Raw genomic sequence first — 25,153 nt, 5'->3', positions numbered from 1 at the left:
TGGGATAAAGTGTCCTGAGCTCAGACTTCTGGATCTGGATCACTGTAGACTCGTTCTCTACAGAAGAAGACTGTGTCTCACAGTAAACTGAGAGATGTTCCTCATTTACATTGAGTGGAACCACACTCACTCTGATTCTGTGCTAATTCACGTTATCTACAGTGAGTCTTGCTGATTTCCTGACCAGTGACTGTGTTTAAAATGCTTTAAATATTCAGCTTTTTTGGCTCAGGAGTGTTTATGAGTGTTTATGAGTGTTTATGAGCGAGAAACGGGAGAATCCACAGAAACGCCTCACTGGAATCAGGATCTCCATAAAGTGTCCTGAACTCTTCTGGATAAACTGAGTTCTGGATTTACTGGATCATAGACTCTTTCTGGAAGAAGTTTACGGGTTTGTTTCAGTGATGTTTGTAGAATTATAAACTGGAACATTCTCTTAACGTTCACAGAAGAAAAAACGCGTTTCAAAACTGATGTTCTGAATGTGTAGAAATAATGTTTTCATATTCAATTCAGTTCACATTTATTAGTATAGCCCGTTTCACAATACACATCGTTTCACAGCAGCTTTACAGAAAACACAGTTTACAGTGTGTGTTATCAGAGGAGACTGACTCAGCTGTGTATTCCAGAAATGTACATTTACAAAGTCACAGTTAGAGAAACATTTATTAATTTAAACAATGCAATAATTTAAGGCAGAAATAATGAGCTCACTGAAGTAATGAATACTTATTGGTTAACAAATGATTGTGACATTTATAAAAATGATTGTGACATTTAGAAAAATGTTGTGCTAACATTTTGACAAATGTCATATATAATTTGTCATATGAACATTAGCGGATCATGCTTCATCTGAGAGGATATGATGATTGATCATGAGATCTGAAGAGAGGAACATCTCCAGTCTGAGATCAGCGAATACAGTGCGTCTGATGGAGCCGTGAATCAGTGTGTGTGTGTGTGTGTCTAGTATTGTATTGGCCCAGCAGGAGTGAGTCAGATAACACACACACACACACACACACACACACACACACACACACACACACACGCCTCCTCCTCAAACACACAGTGGATTACGGGACCCCTGAGGGCCTCATTAGCAGAACACAATCTTCTCAAACTCCTAAACTCCTAAACTCTGTTTATAAACACTGAGATCTTCTGGATCTGAACTGGTTCTGGTGTATAGAGTGGATCTGAACTGGTTCTGGTGTATAGAGTGGATCTGAACTGGTTCTGGTGTATAGAGTGGATCTGAACTGGTTCTGGTGTATAGAGTGGATCTGAACTGGTTCTGGTGTATAGAGTGGATCTGAACTGGTTCTGGTGTATAGAGTGGAACTGAACTGGTTTCTGATGTGCACCAGTATTACTGTCGCTCAAGTGTTTATTGCTGTTATTCAGAGATAAGAAGTTATCAGTCGCTCTATTGTTCACTTCTCCACTACTGTATACACACACACACACTTCTCCACTACTGTATATCACAGCACTGTATTCTGTTCCTCACACACACACACACACACACACACACACACACACACACACACACACATTTATTTCAACCTCACTGCAAAAAAAAGATTTTCTTAATTAGTATTTTTGTCTTGTTTCTGTTTGAATTACGTGTATTTTTCTCACTTTATTTTGATTTTTTACCCAGAAAACAAGACATAATATCTTATGGCATTTTACTACTTTAGTAAATATTTGGATATTTGGACTGGAAACCAGACAGAAACACTGAGTGAGAACAGCATTATTACACAGAACAAGCTTTAGAAGATCTCACACACACACACACACACACACACACACACACACACACACACACACACACACACACACACACACTCGTAACACAGACTCGGCCTGAGATGAAGAAGTCACACAGATCTTGTAATAATCGGTTATTGAAATCCTCATATAATCCTCCTCATCATATCATCCTCATATAATATTAGGCTGTGTTTTAGTTGTCTTTTTTATTGCATAATTATAATTCAGTACAAAAAGAAATAATACAGAACAACGAACACGAACATGCAGAGAAATGGAAAAAAAAATTTTTTTTTTTTTTACAATTTACATTAAACTTGTTCTCTGATGTTTTCAAAGCTTTGAATTGGACGGGATTTTTTAGAAATTATGACAATAATAACTGTAAATCATAAGCAAATACTTTGCAGGTATGTTTGAATATTGCTTTGTGAATATTTACCCATCATACAAATAAAGTTTAGTGTGTCATCTAGCTTCTTATTTTCAGAGACATCATGTGAGAAATAACCTTATGCAGAACATTAGTTCATATTTATCATATTTAGCGCTTTCGTCTCATATTAACTTTCTATATCTCGCTTTCCTGAGGTTTTCTCGCTAAAAGGAGTTATTATTATTATTATTATTATTATTATTATTATTATTTGACCAGATAATATTCCAGATGCCTCAGATTTATAATGCGACTGTTTGTGAACTAATAACAAGCAAATCAACTGAAAATTACAAAATCTACAGAGAAATTTAGAAAATAGCAGCTAAAATCAAACAGTGGGAGATAAAGGGTTCAATGGCTTTATGGTTCTTTGAGGATTAAAGTTCTTGGAATTACATTGTAGATTATTAAAATCATTTTGATCTATAAAGCACAAGCAAAATAACTTTGTGTTTGTGTAACTTTACTGAGCAAGTTTATGATTAAAATAAGAACGAATATCACAATATGGGGCGAAAAATCAACGTATTCACAGGGAAGTTTTCATAATTCAGTGACAGGTTTGTTTGTTTGTTTGTTTGTTTGTTGTTTGTTTGTTAACGCCAGTCCAGCTTCAGTGGATTGTTTTTTAATGACGAGAAAGAATGATGGTAAAACTATAAGCCTATTAGGTTTTTACAATCTAAAATCTCTAAAGCTCAATAAATACATTTTGGATCTGTAAGATTTTTAATGTTTTTCAAAGAAAACTCTCATCAAGGCTGCATTTAATTGATTAAAAATACAACAACAAAAAAACAGTAATATTGTGAAATATTATTGTAATGTAAATCATCTGTTTTCTATGTGAATATATAGTAAAGTGTAATTTATTCCTGTGATCAAAGCTGAATGTTCAGCATCATTACTCCAGTCTTCAGTGTCACATGATCCTTCAGAAATCACTCTAATATGATGATTTATGATCAAGAAATATTTATGATTATTATCAGTGTTGAAAACAGTTATTTACATTTTTATATCAGGATTCTTTGATGAACAGAAAGTTCAAAAGAACAGCATTTATCTGAAATATAATCTTTTGTTTGGTCAGTAAGATTTTTTGGCGGGGGAAGAAATAAAATAAATCAATACTTTTATTCAGCAAGGATGCGTTAAATTGATCAAAGGTGACAGTAAAGACATTTATAATGTTAGAAAAGATTCTATTTCAAATAAATGAATAGACAGAACTTTCTATTCATCAAAGAATCCTGAAAAAAGAAGAAGACTGGAGTAATGATGCTAAAGTTCAGCTTTGATCACAGGAATAAATTACATTTTAAAATATTTTTAGAAAACAGTTATTTTAAATTGTCATAATATTTAACAATATTACTGTTTTTGTTGTTGTTGTTGTTGTTGTTGAATTTTTAATCAAAGACTTAAAAAAAAAAATTTTTTTTTAAATCTTACCGATCTCAAAACTATGTATTTGGTTTAATTTTATTTAAAAACGTTTCCATATAATTAACTGAATAAAACATATTTCTCACCGGGTTAAAACCATCACAGTCTGATCTAAAACATGTTTCAGGGATAAAGGGATCTGACAAAGAGAACATTGGTGGATCTTCGAATATTAAAAACTTGCGTGTCATATTCGGGCGAACAATTAAATAAACTTCTCCTCGGCACTCATTTATAGAGTTGTTCATGTTGGATATATTTGTTATTAATATAGGAATGAATAGTTTTAGATCCATGGGAGATATTGTGCAGTTTCCCAGGTCTGCTGCCTCGTTTCGTTTCTTGTGTCATTTTTACATATAGCCTATGCCCCATTTTTATTTGCATTTTTTAAATGAGGTATAAAGGAGTTTGAACTGACGCAAACATAAAGACGAAGTGACTCCGCCCACTGTGACGTCATACACGCTCTTTGTATTTAAATCTCTTTATTGCCTTTGAACGCTCGAATGTGTGTGTGTGTTTAGACACTATTTTTGTATGTTTCGGAAATGGCCCATTACGACTATATCTCGTGCGCACAAAGTCCAAACTTCTCCAAGCTTTGTCCACATGGAGAACAAGTTATTCTGAGCAAACATGTTTAGTGTGGCGAATTGCTGATGTTTGGGAGCTAACAGCAGATCCTGCTGAACTAAACACCACTGAACTAGTAGTGGTGTGGGGTTACGGATGTATGTTTAGGATTAGTGGTGTGTATTACACGCAATAAACTGCACGTAAAAACTCATTTTCGCGTCTAGATTGCGCGATAAACGCGTGTTTTAGAGACGCATTTCCATGAGCTCAGGAACTGAAGATGAATATATTAATGTTGTCCAGTAGAGGGAGTCACAGCATGATGTATGTGTGAAATAGTCCACAAACACAAGGGTATTTCCCTCAAGAAAGACCCTATAAGTCCACTCGACAGGAGCCACGAACAGCAGATTTCCTGATTTTCCTGTTTTCCAGTGTAAGAGATTAAACCTGTGCCAGGAGAATCTGTGCTTCAGTTCGTGTTTTTGTCTCCAAAGCAAGAGGCAAGAGTGCAAAAAAGTTTCAATCATATTTTTATTATTTTATATAGAAATAATTGGGTGCATAATTTACTGGTTAATATTCTTTAGTACTATAGCCTCAAAATACAAAACATTTATTGAACTAAAATATAGCATTAACGGTAACACTTTACAATAAGTTTCATTAGTTAACGTTACATTAGTTGGCATTAACTAATAATGAACTGAACTTATACAGCATTTTTAATTTCAACATTTACTAATACTTTACAAGTTAACATCAGTTACTGTGAACTAACATGAACCTAACAATGAACAACTGTATTTAATTAACTAACATTAACAAAGATGTATAAATACTGTAACAAATGTATTGCTCATTGTTCGTTCATGTTAGTAATGTTAACTAATGAACCTTATTGGAAAGTGTTACCGCATTAATTTCATTGAAGGTAAAAAAGAAGGTGTTTTCCACTTTTGACTGAAAATGTCACATATGCAATCACATGTTTTCATAAGAGGCTAGCATATATTATGGGATGTCCCCGTTGTCTCCGTTAGACTGTTGTGTTAAGAGTGTTTAAACTGAAAACTGTAATAGTTCTCAGGAAATGTGTAAATCCTGACCACTAACCGCCTCTCATTTAGATTACAGCACATTGTGTTGATTTGTTGGTATAATGACTGAATTTAATTTTATGAATCATACAGTTTCCACATAGTCTTGTATCAGGTATTTCTTTATACAGTGGCGCTAAAACTGTATTTTGGAGTTATGTGTGATTCAGAGGCCATGATTCACCCTGATCAAGCGTCCGTGACCCAGGGTTTGTGATTGTGTTGAGTGAGGTTTACTCACACAGCTGAGTGATGATGAACACACAAACATGAATCATTAAATCATCTTCTTACTCTCCCGAGACTCAGAGGGAGAGAAGGATTGAGAATGAAACACAGTCGAAGCAACAGGAGAGAGTGAACTGTCTAAACTTGTTTAATCGCTAAATCATCAGCAACATCTTCACTAGTGTTGCACAATATACCGTTACTGGAAAGATAGAAAGATTAAAGATTAAAAATGCTATGGTTACACATTTTATTATAACAGTACTTTAAGAATGACAGTTAGTACCTTTCTTCATGCTTTAAATTAAAATATCTTGAATGTAACTCGACACCCTTGCCTCATTTAGTATGCGCGGTTCTATGAATATGCAAATGAGCCCCGCCTCCATGAAAATGAAAACTAAACTGACAGTTCATGACATTTATATTGTCAAATTGATTGTAATTTGCATCTGCTAATTTTAAAGATAAAATTATTTTAAATATATTTTAAGATAAAATAAAAATGTAAAAATATATATAAAATTACATAAAAATATTAAATTACTCATATCATGAAATTGATTTTGGTCATATTCCAACCTGTTCAGAATTGTGAAAGTTTAGCAAATGTGATTTAAAAAAAAAATTATTTATAAAATAAGGAATTTTAAGTTTTGTCATATTATTTAATTACTTTTACTGTTGTTTTAGTTTTTTACTGTGATATTGATTTATTATTATTGCGATATTTTTGTCAGGTATAGTATCCAAGCCATAATTTTGTTATCTGACAAAACGGCCCTATACCTGCTTAGATATTGAAAGAGTTGCTTCCAGATGTCATAGATCTTCTTAATATTATTAATTCATTTTGCCATTAGAATTCAGCTCTGTTTGATATAATCATTATATCATTATTTTCCAGCTCTATATGGATGTAAAAATACACTTCAGTGGTTTCACACAACACTCTTCGGGATGCACAATATCTCATCCACCATATCGGTATCAGCCGATATATGTTCAGTTTTAATGTTATCGTTATCGGCCGATAAAAAAATGTGTCCGATATATTAAAGCCGATAAAAAATGCTGGGTTGTTTCAACCCATGTTTGGGTCAAATATGCACAAACCCAACCATTGATTGGACTTTTTAAATAAAATATTTAACCCTTGTGTGGTGTTCATATTTTTGTTACTCAGCCAGTGTTCGTGGGTCTGGTGGACCCGCTGCATTTTTGGGTTTTTAATTCAACACAATCAAAAATGTTATGTTAAAATACTCAACAGATGTTTACTTTATCCCAATTACAAGCAATATAAACAGCATATATGGTTAATATTTTCTCTTTACCTTTGTTAGATCACATTTAAGAATTGCAACCTCGTGTGGGAACGGCAGGTGTAGAAGCACAAAACTCACTCTTGCACTCTTTCACACTTACACACAATCTCTCTCTCACACGCACGCACGCACGCACACACACACTTATGCACACACATACATACACCCAAAACACACACACAGACACACACAAAACACCCCCCCCCCCCCACACACACACACACACATACACATGCACACACACACTCACTTGGATATACGGTCACTCTCCATAGGCATAATGGTTTTTCTAATGTACAAACTGTATAATCTATCCCCCTACACTAACCCTACCCCTAAACCTACCAATCACAGAAAACTTTTGGCATTTTTTGAATTTCAAAAAACACCATTTAGTATGTTTTAGTATGAGGACACAGATGTCGTCATAAACCATGTTTACGTTGTAATACCCATGTCATTATACACATTAGTGTCCTCATAAACCATATACAAGAACATACACACACTAACAGCAGGCCCTGACAGGAGGAGGACAGAGTAAAGGTACACAGGACCTAAAATTTTCACACTTTAATTAGCCCCGGGTCCAGTGGACCCGAACATCCTGTGTGTAATATAAATATGTGTGTGTGTGGGGGGGGGGGGGGGTGTACAGTGTGTTTTCATTGAAAATGTGTTCTGATATATATTCCTCACAGAAAATGAGCCAAGGCCAATGAGTCTTAGTTTGAAAAAATAATTAATTGTATCATTTTTCTTTTGATAAAAAATGAAAACGGGTCCAACAGACCCGAACACCATACAAGGGTTAAACACAACAGTTGGGTTTGTCCATATTTGACCCAAACATGGGTTGAAACAACCCAGCGTTTTTTATAGTGCAGATGCGCACTGTTCAACATGATGCTTCTGACTTGCTTGAAATATGATTGGAATCGCCTCTTAAATGAAAATACAGTTCAAAGTCTGCACATAAAATTAAAATGAGAATGTAAAATGTTCTGTGTGTTTAATCGCCGTGTTTCAGTTGCGGTTAGTCAATAACACGGTCATGTTAGTTAATAGGAAATGTGTAAAGCCTGACCACTAACTGCCTCCAACTTTCTCAATGACATCATTTACTACCGCAGTTTGAGTCCTGCAATCTGAAAGATGGAGTTATTCTTTATTATCCAGTTAGGCATTTCTTTAAGCAGTGGCCCTGAAAAGTATTTTGAAACTTAAGCAACATTTAAAAAGCCATCAAAGTCATCGCAGCAGAAACTATGAAGACCAACAGAGATCTTAATCTAAGTCAGTTCCTCTCGAGTTCACACAGGGGTTTGCACAGGTCTTTAAGTGTCTTATTTATTTTCATTTTTATTTTGAACATTAGGCCTCTATTGTTTTATCATTACAAACCAAATCACTGTAAAAACAATCTGTTCTGTATAACGCGCTATTAAATATAAAGGTGACATGACTTAAATCCTTACAGAAACACTGTAGCTATATGCATCAGTGAGGAAGAATCAAACTCAGGAAGAATTCGCCTGGATAATGGAAAGCACGTGTGTGTGTGTGTGTGTGTGTGTTGCGTCGAGCGCGCTGCGGGGGCGCGCCTAGGCGAGGTCGGGGAACGCGCTACTAAAATGTAGTTTAGAGCAAAGATCAAGGAACATTTCACCGAAATGTCTTCGTGTTTAGTCGCAGTTTGTGCGCTTCTCCTGACGCTTCTGATCGTGTGGATCTGCGGACACTCGCGGAGAAGGTGAGATCAACAGATCATTCACTACACTTTCACTCTCGAGTTATTACAGTTTTTATTAACTTAATGCATAGCTGTCAACATTGAACATTGAAAATAAGGGAGATTTCCCGGAATCCATCCCCAAAATAAGGGATTTTTTTTTTTACACGATTCTTACCCAAAAACGTTTAAAAAAAGCACTAATCATTAACAGTCTAAAGTTTATAACTACACAATATATATTACAGACCAATGGATATGTTTAAAGAGCTTTATTTATTAACAAAGTAAACATTCAGGGTTTCTGCAGGTTTCAGTAAGTCAAATTTAAGACCTTTTTAAGACATTTTAAGACCATAAAGATTCAAATTTAAGACCCTACACGTGACGACGCATTATCCAAGTTAGATAGATAGTTACCTCGGGATCATTATGTATCTATCTATCTATCTTTCTATCTATCTAGGATTATCTGATGTGTGTGTGTGAGACAGAGGGAGAGGTAGATATTTTTTTATAGAAAATTGTACTTTTGCATATTATACTGTAAAAACACAATTATTGTTGATTGTTGTTTTAGTTGATCATAACTAGAGGAAATGATAAGATGATTAAAGTGACCAAAATTATCACGGTTATCACAGAATCATGTTCAAAAAGTACTAATACTACAGAATGAAGTCAATTCAACAAGTTTTATGTTGAAAAACAGCAAAAAACAAATTGATTAGCATCAATATGCACTTTTTGTTTACGTAAACATTAAAATACCATTAAAAATGATGGCCAGATTTTAAAAGAGTGTCTTGCAACATGTTATCTACTAACATGTACAAGTTCAAATAAAGTTTTGACAAAAAAGGTTTTATACAAAGATAAACCTCATATTTCAGCCTTTAAATATTTTTTTATAAAAAGTCAAAAAAGATAAATTACTGACATTTACACATTAGCTCATATTTATTAGTAGTGTTTGGGTGCACCCCCATCCTTCATGTTGACTGAGCTTTCAATGTTGTTATGGAAAGGGGTGATTGGTTGGTTCCTGTCACATGACCAGCGGTGCGTTTGCGGCATTCTGAAAAGTGTAGATTTTTTTCATCTCGTTGGGCCTGGTAAAAAAAATTGCGCGTCGCTTCAATTATGAGCGTGCTTGCCACGCGCCTACATTTGAACAAACTTGAGCGCGCAAAAGACGCGATATGTGAACGGCGTCTGGCGAGCTAGCTCATATCAAGCCACGAGCGACTGGTAGCACGCGAGCGACGAGTTGGAGACCCCTGATCTAGCGCTCCGCTTTGTAGGCTACAACTCCATACTTTTTTGCTACTTTGTAACAACTTTCTGCGGCCAGCGTTTCTGGAAATGACTTTTTTAGACATGTCACCTGACTAAATGAAATTTAAGACCTAGAATGAAAATCTGGCCGTTTTTAAGACTTTTAAAAATACGGGATATTTTACGGGAAAATACTAAAACGGGAAGACAGCGGGAAAAGAGTTAAAATACGTGAGAAACCCGGAAAAAACGGGAGGGTTGACAGCTATGACTTAATGAGACATACCACACATACGATAAGGTGTGTTACATCTGCTCGTAATGTTACTGCAGCTTTATGTTAGTCACATATAGAATATTAATAATTGTATATATGGTGAACAGTCGTTAATTATGTTAAAACGTGTGCTTTCACAACGACAGACGGCCCAATGTATTATATAATGAAAATATCAGATCCCGCTCTAAATATCTTTGTTAATTTTTTTATTTTATTTTAATTTAATAATTAAATTATTTGATGATTGTTTTTATTGTGATGCATAGTAAATCATACAATGCATTATAGTAGGCCTGATTGAAATAAACATAGGCCTTACTTAAAGCCTGCTGTATCATATTTAAAAACATTTTCAACACTTTTGTCAATAAATAATGTGAAATATCAATTAGGCTGCTGTTGTTCTTGCCATATTAAAATCAGCCAAGCAAAGACATGGAAGTAGACATTTCGGGAATTATTTCAAAAGTCCTACTTATTGAAGGACACATAGATGGTGTTTCAGAAAAATATTGATCATTTTAAATGATATAGAGGGCTTATAAAGCGACATATCAAATATGATACATGTGACGCATGCGCAGTAATTCATTCTGTCTCCATTTAGGCAGAGCCGTTGAAACGCATTTTGTTAAGGCTCTGCATTTAGCGACTTTAGAAAGCAAGAACACTGTTAGGACCGGTTCACACAGAAAGCCCTTTCCCTGTTAAAAACGTGAGATGCAGGCCAGGAAGCGAAAGGTCTATAAAAGCATTTTAAAAAGTTGAACATCTTTTAACTTGAGCGCCATGTTTTTGGATCGCGAGCTGTGAACACAATGAAAAAGCCAGTAGAATAATTAAAAAAAAACACGGGATAAGGGCCGTTCACTCCAAGAACAATAACTATAAAGATAACAATTAACAACTCCACACCAATGCAAAGTGTGTAGCCTACAACGTTACTGAACATGTTTTTGCTGTTCTTGTTGCATTTGCACGGCTTTAACCAGCAGATGTCCTCAGCATGCTGTGTTTTGAGTGAAGCTAGTGTAATGAGCTAATAATCTAATAGTGAATATAGCTGACGTAGTCAACATAGTGAAATTAAAACAACACTAGTCTTTTTCACCGCAATTTCAGAGGAAGCAAGACAATGTTGTCAAAACAAGCGCTGGATACCTGAGGTAAAACTTCGATTGTTTTCCATATTAATTTTCTTCAAAAGGGGCTAGACTTGTCAAACAGTGAATTTTTCTGGACTCTCCGATTAACTCCACAATGTCGTCTGCTATTTTAAATGCGTGAACCCTTAAATTAGAATGGATTCTGATTGGCTTAGTGTTTTATCGGTCAACAGCTGGAAAAATAAAATAAAAATCGTTCCGAAAGTGATCCCAAGGATATCGTTTCTCTATATCGGTATCATTATAGCTGTATTGTGAACTCTGCTGTGCTATAGCCTATTCTTTAAAGCTACACTGTGTAATTTTTTAAGTTGATTCTTAGCAAAAAACACTTTGTTCTTTCAAAATGATATGTGCTCATTAATGTGTAATTACTTCTACCAACTAATCAAGTATTCTCGTAAGCGTAGAATCTGCCATTTAGAAAACATACGAGTCGCTCGAATGGCGGCAGCCATGTTGCGCCTCCATCTTGAAAATACATTCGCCAAAGCAAACGTTTTTACAGTGACACCATGACGAATGAGAGGGGGAGATTACTCGCGACTGCCGGCAGATTTGAAATAATACGGCCACCATAGGAGTTAAAACGCCCTCGGAATGGGAGGGGCTAGAAAGTAATATTCAGTTGGTAGTCATGAACAATTTCACCGCTAGATGGGAGAAAATCCTACACAGTGCAGCTTTAATATGGAGAACGATTTTTAGAACTATAGTTATCGTCTATAGTGTGAACAGGCCTTTAGTCTTGTCCTAACTGAGAACATTTCTCCACACTATAAGCCCACATCAAATGTGACGATTTATTTCTAAAAATACTTTGAGATGTCCTATGATTATGTGATTATGTGAGATGTTGTGTGATCGCAGGCGCCCCGGGGAGCCTCCGCTGGTCTCTGGCTGGATCCCGATCATCGGAGTCACTCTGGATTACGCCTCAAACCCTTTAGGCTTCCTAAGAGAGACGCAAAAGAAGTATGGGGATGTTTTCACATGTGCCATTGCTGGGAAATACTTCACTTTCGTCACAGACCCTTTTTCTTTTTCCACTGTGGTTCGGCAAAGCAGAAATCTTGACTTTAAGAAGTTTTCTCTTGGTGTTTCGCGCCGGGTAAGTGATGAAACAAGCCTGGACTTTTATGATTTACATTTGCATGTTCATTTTCATCTCTGGATTCTTTGTGATTTTTCTTTCAAAGCCGAGTAGCTTTAGGAGACCCTAGGAAAAATCTCCTTTTGTTCCCTTTAACAACTGAAATATTAAAGTCCCCCTTTAGTCAATAATTGTATCCCTTAAAACTCATCTTTGGTCACCAAAATTATATTTTTAAATGTTTTTGTCCTTGAAAACATTCTTCATGCTGTAAAATATCTTGACTGTAACTCGACACCCTTGCCTCATTTAGTATGCGCGGTTCTATGAATATGCAAATGAGCCCCGCCTCCACTCACTCCCTCAGCTCAGAGATCCACTGGTTGGCGATCACACGTTGATCTGATTGGTTACAAGGTAGTTTGTGACGTCAGAAACACCAGCGATTTCAAAGCGTGTTTTTGAGACTGTCTTTGGTTCACTGCAGTTTTAAGGAGGAAATACTCAGCAATGGTGTCGACTTATGAACTTACACATGGTTTGACTTAAAGCAGATTAAAAACACCACATAGACACATAAACAACATTAAACACTGTAGTTTCACCACAAGGGGACTTTAAAGAAATCTGATTTGTGATTTTGCTGGTAACACTTTAACCCAAATATGTATCTAAGCATGTAGACATCTATGGATAATCTTGATTCACATTCGTATTTCAACACGCTTTTCACACAAGTCATTCAACCCATGAAAACTTGGAAAACACACCAGGAAATTCTCTTTTTAAATGGGATAAAAGGCATCAAGTTACTGATTACCGTTCTCCTGATAAGAAAGCATACTGGCACAACCCAGGCTCTCTGTAAACAGAGCGAAGCATTGCATTATGGGAAACGCTTCAGGCTATTACACCACATCTGCCTGAAGGGCACTAATCAGAGCTCATCATAAGATGCCCACGTTAGTATGCTAGTCAACACATCAAAATAAGTGTACTTTAAAGTCCCCCTGTAGTCAATAATTGTATCCCCTAAAACTAATCTTTGATCACCAAAATGACATATTTAAAAGAAAATTTCCTTGAAAATAATTCTTCATGCCTTAATATATCTTGAATGTAACTCGACACCCTTGCCTCATTTAGTATGCACGGTTCTATGAATATGCAAATGAGCCCCGCCTCCACTCACTCACTTTAAGTACACTTAAGTGGCCTTTTATATTATTAAAGTACAGGTTTTTGAAAATATACTTTTTAGATTTGAAGTACGCAACAAGTGCACATTCAACACAATTAAGCACACTTCTTTTTCTCAAGGGAAGCTAGAACTTGACACACACACACACACACACACACACACACAGAGCAATTATCTCTTTTTTTCGTACAGGTATGTCTGAGCTGCAGTTTTGACAAGCTTGTTGAAGATTGCATGTCTAAACTAGTCATGCAACGCTGAGCTCATGCTATAATGAGCAGTGAGAGCTTTATATGAACACTGGCAAACTGTGGCAGGGGTGACCTCTGACCTCTGAAGGGGTAATCACCGGCTCGTGAGTAAAAGCGAGAGAATAGTATGTATTTCATTTAAATAAAGTGGGGCACTTAATCATGGCACATTTTCCGTGTTATCCCCATGAATGAAAATGAGAAATGTAGATGTGTTGAAAAAAATATTAAAATATATTTATCTACATATTGCCAGTCTAGACAATTACAGTAATATAAAGTTTGTCTGTATTCTTAATGAATATTAGCTGGTTATTTAAAATGATTAGAAATTGATTGAATATTCAGGGATTGAGTTGATAGGTAGTGTAGAGTCTACTGTATTGTTCATGCCTACCCTAGTATACAAACAATACACTCACCTAAAGGATTATTAGGAACACCTGTTCAATTTCTCATTAATGCAATCAATATCTAATCAACCAATCACATGGCAGTTGCTTCAATGCATTTTGGGGTGTGGTCCTGGTCAAGACAATCTCCTGAACTCCAAACTGAATGTCAGAATGGGAAAGAAAGGTGATTTAAGCAATTTTGAGCGTGGCATGGTTGTTGGTGCCAGACGGGCCGGTCTGAGTATTTCACAATCTGCTCAATTACTGGGATTTTCACGCACAACCATTTCTAGGGTTTACAAAGAATGGTGTGAAAAGGGAAAAACATCCAGTATGCGGCAGTCCTGTGGGCGGAAATGCCTTGTTGATGCTAGAGGTCAGAGGAGAATGGGCCGACTGATTCAAGCTGATAGAAGAGCAACTTTGACTGAAATAACCACTTGTTACAACCGAGGTATGCAGCAAAGCATTTGTGAAGCCACAACACGCACAACCTTGAGGCGGATGGGCTACAACAGCAGAAGACCCCACCGGGTACCACTCATCTCCACTACAAATAGGAAAAAGAGGCTACAATTTGCACGAGCTCACCAAAATTGGACAGTTGAAGACTGGAAAAATGTTGCCTGGTCTGATGAGTCTCGATTTCTGTTGAGACATTCAGATGGTAGAGTCAGAATTTGGCGTAAACAGAATGAGAACATGGATCCATCATGCCTTGTTACCACTGTGCAGGCTGGTGGTGGTGGTGTAATGGTGTGGGGGATGTTTTCTTGGCACACTTTAGGCCCCTTAGTGCCAATTGGGCATCGTTTAAATGCCACGGCCTACCTGAGCATTGTTTCTGACCATGTCCATCCCTTTATGACCACCATGTACCCATCCTCTGATGGCTACTTCCAGCAGGATAATGCACCATGTCACAAAGCTCGAATCATTTCAAATTGGTTTCTTGAACATGACAATGAGTTCACTGTACTAAAATGGCCCCCACAGTCACCAGATCTCAACCCAATAGAGCATCTTTGGGATGTGGTGGAACGGGAGCTTCGTGCCCTGGATGTGCATCCCACAAATCTCCATCAACTGCAAGATGCTATCCTATCAATATGGGCCAACATTTCTAAAGAATGCTTTCAGCACCTTGTTGAATCAATGCCACGTAGAATTAAGGCAGTTCTGAAGGCGAAAGGGGGTCAAACACAGTATTAGTATGGTGTTCCTAATAATCCTCTAGGTGAGTGTATATTATTATATTATATTTTTAATCATACCCTCATTGAGGGCTGAGCGCCCCTAATGAAATCCTTGTGATGTTCCTCAGTTCAGTCACTTTGAATAAAATGGATAAATGCAACATAGTGTCGGCCCAGATCCGGCCCACGTCTGGGCCGTGTGGAATCCGTGTGTATCAAATCTGGGCCGGATCTGGGTCGACTCTATGTTGCTGTCTGGGATGTAAATCTGGGTTTGATCTTGATTTTCTTGTTTGTCTGTTTCTCTCTCTCTCTCTCTCTCACACACACACACACACACACAGGTCTTCGGTCACACTGACTTCAACGATCCGCAGTTCAGTGAGAGTTACAGGGAAGTTCACGGCCTGTTTCGACAGACGCTTCAAGGCCCGTCTCTAGAGGAGCTCGGCGAGTCCATGATGTTCAACCTACAGACGGTTCTGGACCGGGAGAACGAGTCCATGCTGTGTAATCCACAGACGGTTCTGGACCGGGAGAACGGATCCAAACACCAGTGGCTGGAAGAAGGTCTTCAGAGCTTCACGAACCGCATCATGTTCGAGGCCGGGTTCCTCACGCTCTTCGGGAGAGACCCAGGGTTCCTCCAGGCCGGCAGAACACGCATGCGAGAGTTTCTGGCGTTCGATCATGTGTTCCCGTTCCTGGCGGCTGGCGTTCCCATCGGATTGATCCCGCGAGTGTGGAGAGCGAGAGAAGCTTTAGCCGAGGAACTCATGCATGAGGAACTTCACCAGCGGAAGTGCATCTCGGATCTGATTCACCGCAGAATGGAGGCTTTCAATCGCATGCATTTGGATGAAACTGGAAAAGCACGAACACATGTGTGTATGTTATGGGCGTCACAGGCTAATACTCTTCCTGCAGCTTTCTGGAGTCTGTATTACACACTCAGGTAATCACATGTGTTATGATCAAATCAATGCATGTTAAATATGTAACGGCATTAATACTGACAATGAAATGTGTTATACTACAAGCTCATCGCTGATAGCTAAACAAAAAAGTCAATGATTTCATCCCTTAAAACTCATCTTTGATCACCAAAATGACGTTTAAGAATTTTTTCCTTGAAAAAAAAAAATGTCTTCATGTCTTAAAATATCTTGAATGTAACTCGACACCCTTGCCTCATTTAGTATGCGCGGTTCTATGAATATGCAAATGAGCCCCGCCTCCACTCACTCACTCAGCTCAGAGATCCACTGGTTGACGATCACACGTTGATCTGATTGGTTACAAGGTAGTTTGTGACGTCAGAAACACCAGCGATTTCAAAGCGTGTTTTTGAGACTGTCTTTGGTTCACTGCAGTTTTAAGGAGGAAATACTCAGCAATGCTGTCGACTTATGAACTTACACATGCTTTGTCTTAAAGCAGATTAAAAACACCACATAGACACATAAACAACATTAAAAGCTGGATGATAACCACTTTAAATCAGAATGCTAGATTGTCTCAGACTCACTATTGGCCCGTTTTATGATAGTGACCATGAATGGAGCATAAGCCATTGTGTGTGTGTGTGTGTGTGTGTGTGTGTGTGTGTGTGTGTGTGTGTGTGTGTGTGTGTGTGTGTGTGTGTGTTGTGATCCTCAGATCTGCGGATGCTCTCACCGCTGCTCGCACAGAGATCAACAGCGTTCTGTCCGGCCAGGAATTAAACAACCAGGACCAACGAATCGAGCTTTCTGGAGAGCAGCTGGACTCTATGACTGTATTAGGTCAGTGATTTCTTACTCTACTCAGGTCTCTAAGACACGTTCAAGTGTAATTGTCATGATTACTTTGTATCGTGTTTAAGAATGTCTTGGAATTTTGGTAACTTAATTTTCTCATTTTCACTATTGCAGGTTTGAATAAGTTGATGTAGAAGTTCGGCTAGTGAAGTTTCTCTTTTTTTGGGCTCTTGCTCTCTGATAGAGAAAAAAAATAATATATAAATATGGTTTTGAACAAGGAGGACGTTGACCTCTAGGGGGCCTTCGGGAAACTGAAGACATTAAGATTTATTAGTTCCCTCTAGTTGTTTTAGACCTCACTGACAAGCATAACACTGCAAAAAATGCTTTTCTTAATCAGTATTTTTGTCTTGTTTCCAGTCCAAATAACTAAAAATTCTTCAAACAAGATGAAATTACTAAAGTAGTAAAATTCCATAAGATATTATGTCTCGTTTTCTGGGGGGAAAAAGTCTAAATGATGTGAGTTTTTGCTTAAAACAAGCTAAATTATCTGCCAATGGGGTAAGAAAAATAATCTTAATTCAAACGGAAACAATATTATTTTTCTTACACCATTGGCAGATAATCGTGCAATATTGAAGCGATATCACGGTCAAAATGAAACTGTTATTCTGATTACTGATCACTCGACCTGCTGTCTCGGGAATTGGTGTTGCCTAATATTTGTATAATTAGCACTTGTTGATTCATTTTTTATTTTAATTAAATACAACAACAACAACCTTTATTTATAAAGCACATTTAACACAATACAAATTGATCCAAAGTGCTGTACATAGTGCATAGCAAGACTACACTATAAAAAAAAAACAATTACAAGTTTCCAAAAGCTAAAGAATAAAAATGTGTTTTCAGAGTAGATTTAAAAATGTCCAATGAAGGAGAAGACCTCACATGATAAAGCCTGGGCCCAGCCACAGAAAAGGCCCGATCACCCTTTAACTTGTAGCGACATATACCCTAGTAGGAAAGTATGGCACAATAAGATCACAAATGTACCTTGGTGCACAGCCAGACAACGCCTTATAAACAAACATAAGTATCTTAAAATCAACTTGTAACTGAATGGGAAGCCAGTGAAGGGATGCCAAAACAGGAGAAATATGATCCCTCTTTCTAGACCCAGTCAAAAGTCTTGCAGCTGCATTTTGAACAATTTGTAATCGAGATAGTGAAGATTGAGGAAGACCACAATAAAGAGAGTTGCAATAGTCTAATCATGATGTTACAAATGCATGAATTGCAACTTCTAAATCTTTGCTTGAAAGATGGTTCTTCAACTTTGCAATAGATCTTATATGTAAAAAGCTTCCTCTAATAACCGCACTAATTTGTTTATCAAAAAATAGTGAAGAGTCAAAGATCACTCCAAGGTTTTTGATTTGTTTGCATACATTTGTTGAGAGAGGACGTAACTGGGCTTTCAGAGCAGGAGAGGAATCTGCCGGACAAACCAGAATTAAAACCTCTGTTTCATTTAGCTGCAGAAAATGATTTGTCATCCACCTCTTGATATCATCTACACATTTTTTTTTTTTTTGTTTGTTTGTTTATTTATTTAAAAGGGGCAATGCACATTAATGAACATAAGGACAATGTCCAAATGTAAATGAGCCAGATTTAGCCGTACAGACTAATTTTCATCTGGAGTCCCTGGCAGGTTGTTGTTATAAAACTAAATAAAAAAACATTGCATACATACACATTAAAAACATAAACAGATTACATATACACAGTCAACATCAAACAAGCACAAATAATGACACATTCCAATAACACATCAAATGAAGCAGTGGTGTCAAGCCTTACTGGAAGGTAAAGCTGAGAATCATCAGCATAACAGTGATATGAAATGTTGTACTTCTGAAAATGAGGGCCAAGGGGAGCATATAAAGGGAAAACAATAGAGGTCCCAAAATAGATCCCTGGGGCACACCAAACAAAACAGGCGCAGATGACGAGGAACAATTCCCTAAATTTACAGAAAAAGTAGGAAGCAACCCATTGTAATACAGTGCCCTTGACACCTATCATACATTCTAGCCGTTCAAGAAGAATGTTGTGGTCAATGGTATCAAATGCAGCGCTCAGGTCTAACAAAACCAGCACAACACAAGAGCCTGAATCTAGAGCAAGCCAGATATCATTTGTAACCCTCAACAGAGCTGACTCAGTGCCATGTAATGATCTAAAGCCAGACTGGAACATGTCCAAAATATTAAAAGAATTCAAATAAAACCGGAGCTGTGAGAAAACGACTTTCTCTAAAAGCTTAGAGATAAAAGGCAGTTTAGAGATCGGTTGATAGTTACTGCACATTTCTGGATCAAGTTGAGGTTTTTTCAACATAGGTTGCACAATTGCATGTGATATGTAAGTGAATGTGATATGTAAGTGAATGTTTGTTTTTTCAGAGAGCATAATCGAGGAAGCTCTTCGCCTGTCCAGCGCCTCCATGATGATCCGCGTCGCTAATGAAGACTTTACTCTGACGCTGGATTCGGGTCAGACAGCCGATATAAGGAGAGGAGATCACGTTGCTCTTTACCCACAGCTCATACACCTGGATCCCGAGATCTACCCCGATCCTACAGTATGTGTGCAAACTTATGTCAAGTAAACATTCTTTTAATCAATGAGGTTTTAGATCATTTATGTAATGTTGGGAGCAAGATAATGCAGATGGAATCGTGGTTTTACTGCATGTTTTGACTGAGTTTTCGCTGCATTTCCACTGTTCTGACCAGCAGGGGTCGCCAGCGTTTCGTTTTGGTTCAATTAATTTAAAGTTACAAACGATTAGTTTCTCCTGTCACTACTGAGAACTTAGAAGGTTGCGTGATAAAAGTGTTATAAAGTCAGAATTGTGAGATAAAAAGCCAGACTTTACTTACACAAACTCTAAACATCAAAGACTATTCAACAAGAAAACTACAAGGGACTACAAACAGGAACAGAACAGGGCAAAATGTTTCATATTTCTAGCATTGGTTTGCCCAAAATGATACCATATTTTCTGTTGCATGTTATATACATCTATGAATTACTTTGAATTCTAGGATAAAGGGCCCTATCTCGCACCCAGCGCAACTGATTTTGTACAGCGACGCATGTATCATTCCTATTTCTCACCCGCGCACAGCGGACTTTTCCCTCCACAGACGCACGTCGGTAAATTAGGGAATGAACTTGCGCTCCCGGGGGCGGTTCAGGGAAAAGAGGAGGCGTGTTCCGGCGCAAACGTTCCCTGGTGCTATTTTGCAGTTTCAGAAAACAATCCCGCCACTGACCAGGAGAAACCTCGTCTAAAGTCAGTGGCGTGTTATTCAGATGCTATTTTAAGGGCACATACTTGGCCATAATGTAGCGTGTGCACAACACACACACACTTTGATTCTCTCATCTACACAGACGCAGCAGTTTTCATTTTTGCAAACCATACATTATTACAAGGAAAAATATTACCACACGAGGGAAATCATTGTGGTGTCCATGAAGATGTGAAAAATAGGCATAAATCTAGCTTACACATTTACCCAAATTATCATATGCCTGTTTAACCGAAGCTAATCTGGGTGTGTTTCTCCATCCCCAATGTCACTTCTCTGTGTTTTACGGCCCTGACGAGAACGCCGGTCTCCTCGGCTGTGAACCGCTCCTGGCAAATCCGCCGTTATAATAGCAATCCGCCATGGAACAAGCGCGCCTGCTCTTAAAGGGAATGTGAGATGACGCTCTGATTGGTTTATTTCACGTTACTCCCAAACCACACCTATGAGTAATGAAGCGACTTCAGACCAACACATTTTAGATTTGCGTCGGGCGCAAGAGTCATTTATCCCGCCGGTATAATAGCAACAGCGCCCGAGACCCGCCCACAAAGTTACTTGCGTTTCACGCTTGATACTTGCGTCAAATCGCGTCAAATCACACTGAATCGCTTCATTATTCATAGGTGTGGTTTGGGCGTAACGTGAAATAAACCAATCAGAGCGTCAATAGAGCCCAATATGTTTAATGCATGGAAGTAAAACAGGTAGCTTGCACTGAACTAAAATGTATGCCAGAGATTGCAGATAATCACCAGCCAGGGCATGTTCCAGTTCTGACTCAGCATGTGATTGTTACCAAACATGTGACAGCAGCCAACAACGTTCTTCTGTTTCTAGGAGTTCAGATTCGACCGCTTCCTAGATGAGAACGGTCAACGCAAGACTAATTTCCTCAGGAACGGGCGCCAACTGAAGGACTTCTTGATGCCGTTCGGCTCCGGTGTCAGCAAGTGTCCGGGGCGCTTCTTCGCGCTTAACGAGATCAAGCAGTTCCTGGCCGTGACTCTGTGGCGTTACGATCTCCATCTGTGTGACGCTGGTGTCCCGCTGGATCTTGACACCCGGCGCGCGGGTCTCGGCGTTCTGCCACCCTCCCGGGACGTCCCGCTCCGGTACAGGAGGAGAACACACACCTGACAGGAGAACACACACCTGACAGGAGAACACACACCTGACAGGAGGAGAACACACACCTGACAGGAGAACACACACCAGACAGGAGGAGAACACACACCTGACAGGAGAACACACACCTGACAGGAGGAGAACACACACCTGACAGGAGAACACACACCAGACAGGAGAACACACACCAGACAGGAGGAGAACACACACCAGACAGGAGGAGAACACACACCAGACAGGAGAACACACACCAGACATGAGAACACACACCTGACAGGAGAACACACACCTGACAGGAGAACACACACCTGACAGGGGGAGTATGAGCATCTCAGTCTAGAGGACGAGTGAAATCAATGTATAAATGATGACTCCTTCTGTTTGACTGTAAGACTTTCTTTTCAATGGAAAAATATTTTTTTGTAATATCAATAAAAATGTAGCGTTTTGCTCAAATGTGCTCACTAACACAGCAGTAAACTGACCTAAAGTGGGACACTGCCTAATGTGGGACACCTAAGGTCTAGTATTTGTAGGTCCCCCATAAATACATGAATGTCAGTTACACTATGGGTTAGCCAAAGCTGTGGTGTCATGTGATCAAAATCACATGACCTCTCAAATGTTCAGTCATATATGAGGGTGGAGCAATCCTCAAAAAAGAAGCAGCTTGTGTGAAGACCACCCAAAGGTCAGGTACAATGTCAGTTTTGACAAACTAAAGTATAAATTATTTTTACACAAAACAATTCTGCTACTTTTTGGCCTAATGTGCTTATGAAATGTTTGTCCATCAAAAAATAGTATCACTTTGTATGTTTAGACTATATATTTAATATTTTTATCAAATTTCCTAGTGTCCCACTTTAGGAAATGTGATTTTGAAACGTGGGACAGTCTGGTTAGCCTGATGTGGGACTTTACTTCAGTCAGTCAAAAATGATGGTGGGGCATGATTTTGTGGGACAAAAATGGTTATTTACAGGGTTTTAGTGTTACACAATATTATAATGCTGTTACCGCAGATGTTTAAGGTTTGGGTTGTTGTTCCCTTTCGAGGGAACTCGCACTGCGTCGGAACAGCACTTTGGGGAACGTCCCCCAGCGTAGTGCCTCAGGAATGAAACTAAGCCAATCGTGATAATCATGATGTGACGTGTGACGGCATACACAGAAGCTACAAAGGGACGCCGACACACAAAAGTGTTAGCAGGAATCCTCTGCCAGTTCCGATGCTCTCCCTCCTCGTGCGCAAGCCCCTCAGTGGAGAACCCGAAGCTTGAGCTGTCTGCTTCCGAGGAAGTGGATGTACGGATTGTGGAGAAGATTCGCCACTTCATGTCCCCGCATATGAGGAGCTGGTGGAGGTTGTCTCTCCTGCCGTGGACCGTTTGAGTATTAGTTGGCCACGTGAAAGGCAGGAACGAGTTGGACGAGCGACACAGAGAGCAACCTCATCGCTGGGGTCTACCATTTTTAGGCCTAGGCTATGGCCTGTTGTGGTTGTATGTGTTTGTTCTTAAGAAAAATTAACTAGAGAACAGTCAGGAATTCTTTAACTCTTTTTCTATACACATAACATATCATAGGCATAGTAGTTGCTCAATGTCTTAATAATAAATACATCAAAACTATCATATTGTATTATTTGTCTTATGATGTTCAATTATCCATGTTTCATCCATCCATAACCAAGAGAATTAATAACTTTTACTAAGATTTTACTATTCTACAAGAATCAAGGTCATTTTGGCCTTTTATCATAGGCTTTTCAGTGTCCCACATTAGGGACACACTAGGGACACGACTGTCCCACATTAGGGACACAACTGTCTCACATTAGGGACACGACTGTCCCACATTAGGGACACGACTGTCCCACATTAGGGACACAACTGTCCCACATTAGGGACACAACTGTCCCACATTAGGGACACAACTGTCCCACATTAGTCCCACACTAGGGACACGACTGTCCCACATTAGGGACACGACTGTCCCTCTTTAGTCCCACATTAGGGACACAACTGTCCCACATTAGGGACACGACTGTCCCACACTAGGGACACGACTGTCCCACATTAGGGACACAACTGTCCCACATTAGTCCCACATTAGGGACACGACTGTCCCTCATTAGTCCCACACTAGGGACACGACTGTCCCTCATTAGGGACACAACTGTCCCACATTAGGGACACGACTGTCCCTCATTAGTCCCACACTAGGGACACGACTGTCCCTCATTAGGGACACAACTGTCCCACATTAGTCCCACATTAGGGACACGACTGTCCCTCATTAGTCCCACATTAGGGACACAACTGTCCCACATTAGTCCCACACTAGGGACACGACTGTCCCACATTAGGGACACAACTGTCCCACATTAGTCCCACATTAGGGACACGACTGTCCCTCATTAGTCCCACATTAGGGACACAACTGTCCCACATTAGTCCCACATTAGGGACACAACTGTCCCACATTAGTCCCACACTAGGGACACGACTGTCCCTCATTAGGGACACGACTGTCCCACATTAGGGACACGACTGTCCCACATTAGTCCCACACTAGGGACACGACTGTCCCACATTAGTCCCACACTAGGGACACGACTGTCCCACATTAGGGACACGACTGTCCCACATTAGGGACACATTAGTCCCACATTAGGGACACGACTGTCCCACATTAGTCCCACACTAGCGACACGACTGTCCCACATTAGGGACACATTAGTCCCACATTAGGGACACGACTGTCCCACATTAGTCCCACACTAGGGACACGACTGTCCCACATTAGGGACACATTAGTCCCACATTAGGGACACGACTGTCCCACATTAGTCCCACATTAGTCCCACATTAGTCCCACACTAGGGACACGACTGTCCCACATTAGGGACACGACTGTCCCACATTAGGGACACATTAGTCCCACATTAGGGACACGACTGTCCCACATTAGAAGCTGCAGCTTGAGTCAGACGCCTTGTACTAAGCACCATGTCTATCATTTTCTCTTTTAATTTGATTAGGACAGATCCTGGGGTTTTTAATGGTATTGGTGGATTTAATGTATTGGCTACACATCGCAATATGTCACTGAAATCTGAAAAATGTCAGAAATGCAAAAAATGTCCCATATTAGAGCAATTTACCCTATATGTCTGCAAAATGAAGAGTTGATGCAATTCAACTTTATCACCAAAACAGAAGATAATCCATATAGTGCAAGGAACATGACAGCTTTATAAACCAAAGACAACAGACACCGAAGAAAGATCTTGACCAAAAACTGACGCACCTCGTGATGGAAATAAATATTGTACCGCTATTTCCATCAAGATGTGCATCGTCTTTGTGTTAAAGATCTT

The 25,153-nt window shown here is 39.0% G+C and overlaps 1 protein-coding gene across 1 annotated transcript; it reads left to right on the top strand.

Moving 5' to 3' along the window:
• The first annotated feature begins 8,488 nt into the window (after positions 1–8,488).
• cyp7a1b (cytochrome P450, family 7, subfamily A, polypeptide 1b) lies at positions 8,489–23,395 on the top strand. The gene is made up of 6 exons (XM_079865007.1): positions 8,489–8,667; positions 12,241–12,481; positions 15,851–16,461; positions 17,166–17,290; positions 19,726–19,904; positions 21,481–23,395. Exons 1-6 carry the CDS (start codon positions 8,588–8,590, stop codon positions 21,778–21,780), a joined length of 1,536 nt encoding a protein of 511 aa, XP_079721133.1. The 5' UTR covers positions 8,489–8,587; the 3' UTR covers positions 21,781–23,395.
• Positions 23,396–25,153: the final 1,758 nt, after the last annotated feature.

The sequence above is a fragment of the Squalius cephalus genome, assembly GCF_949319135.1.
Source record: "Squalius cephalus genome assembly, chromosome: 3".
In the NCBI taxonomy this organism is placed as follows: Eukaryota; Metazoa; Chordata; class Actinopteri; order Cypriniformes; family Leuciscidae; genus Squalius; species Squalius cephalus.
The sequence above is the reverse complement of the archived record's forward strand: the minus strand, read 5'-3'. Positions and strand labels throughout refer to the sequence as shown.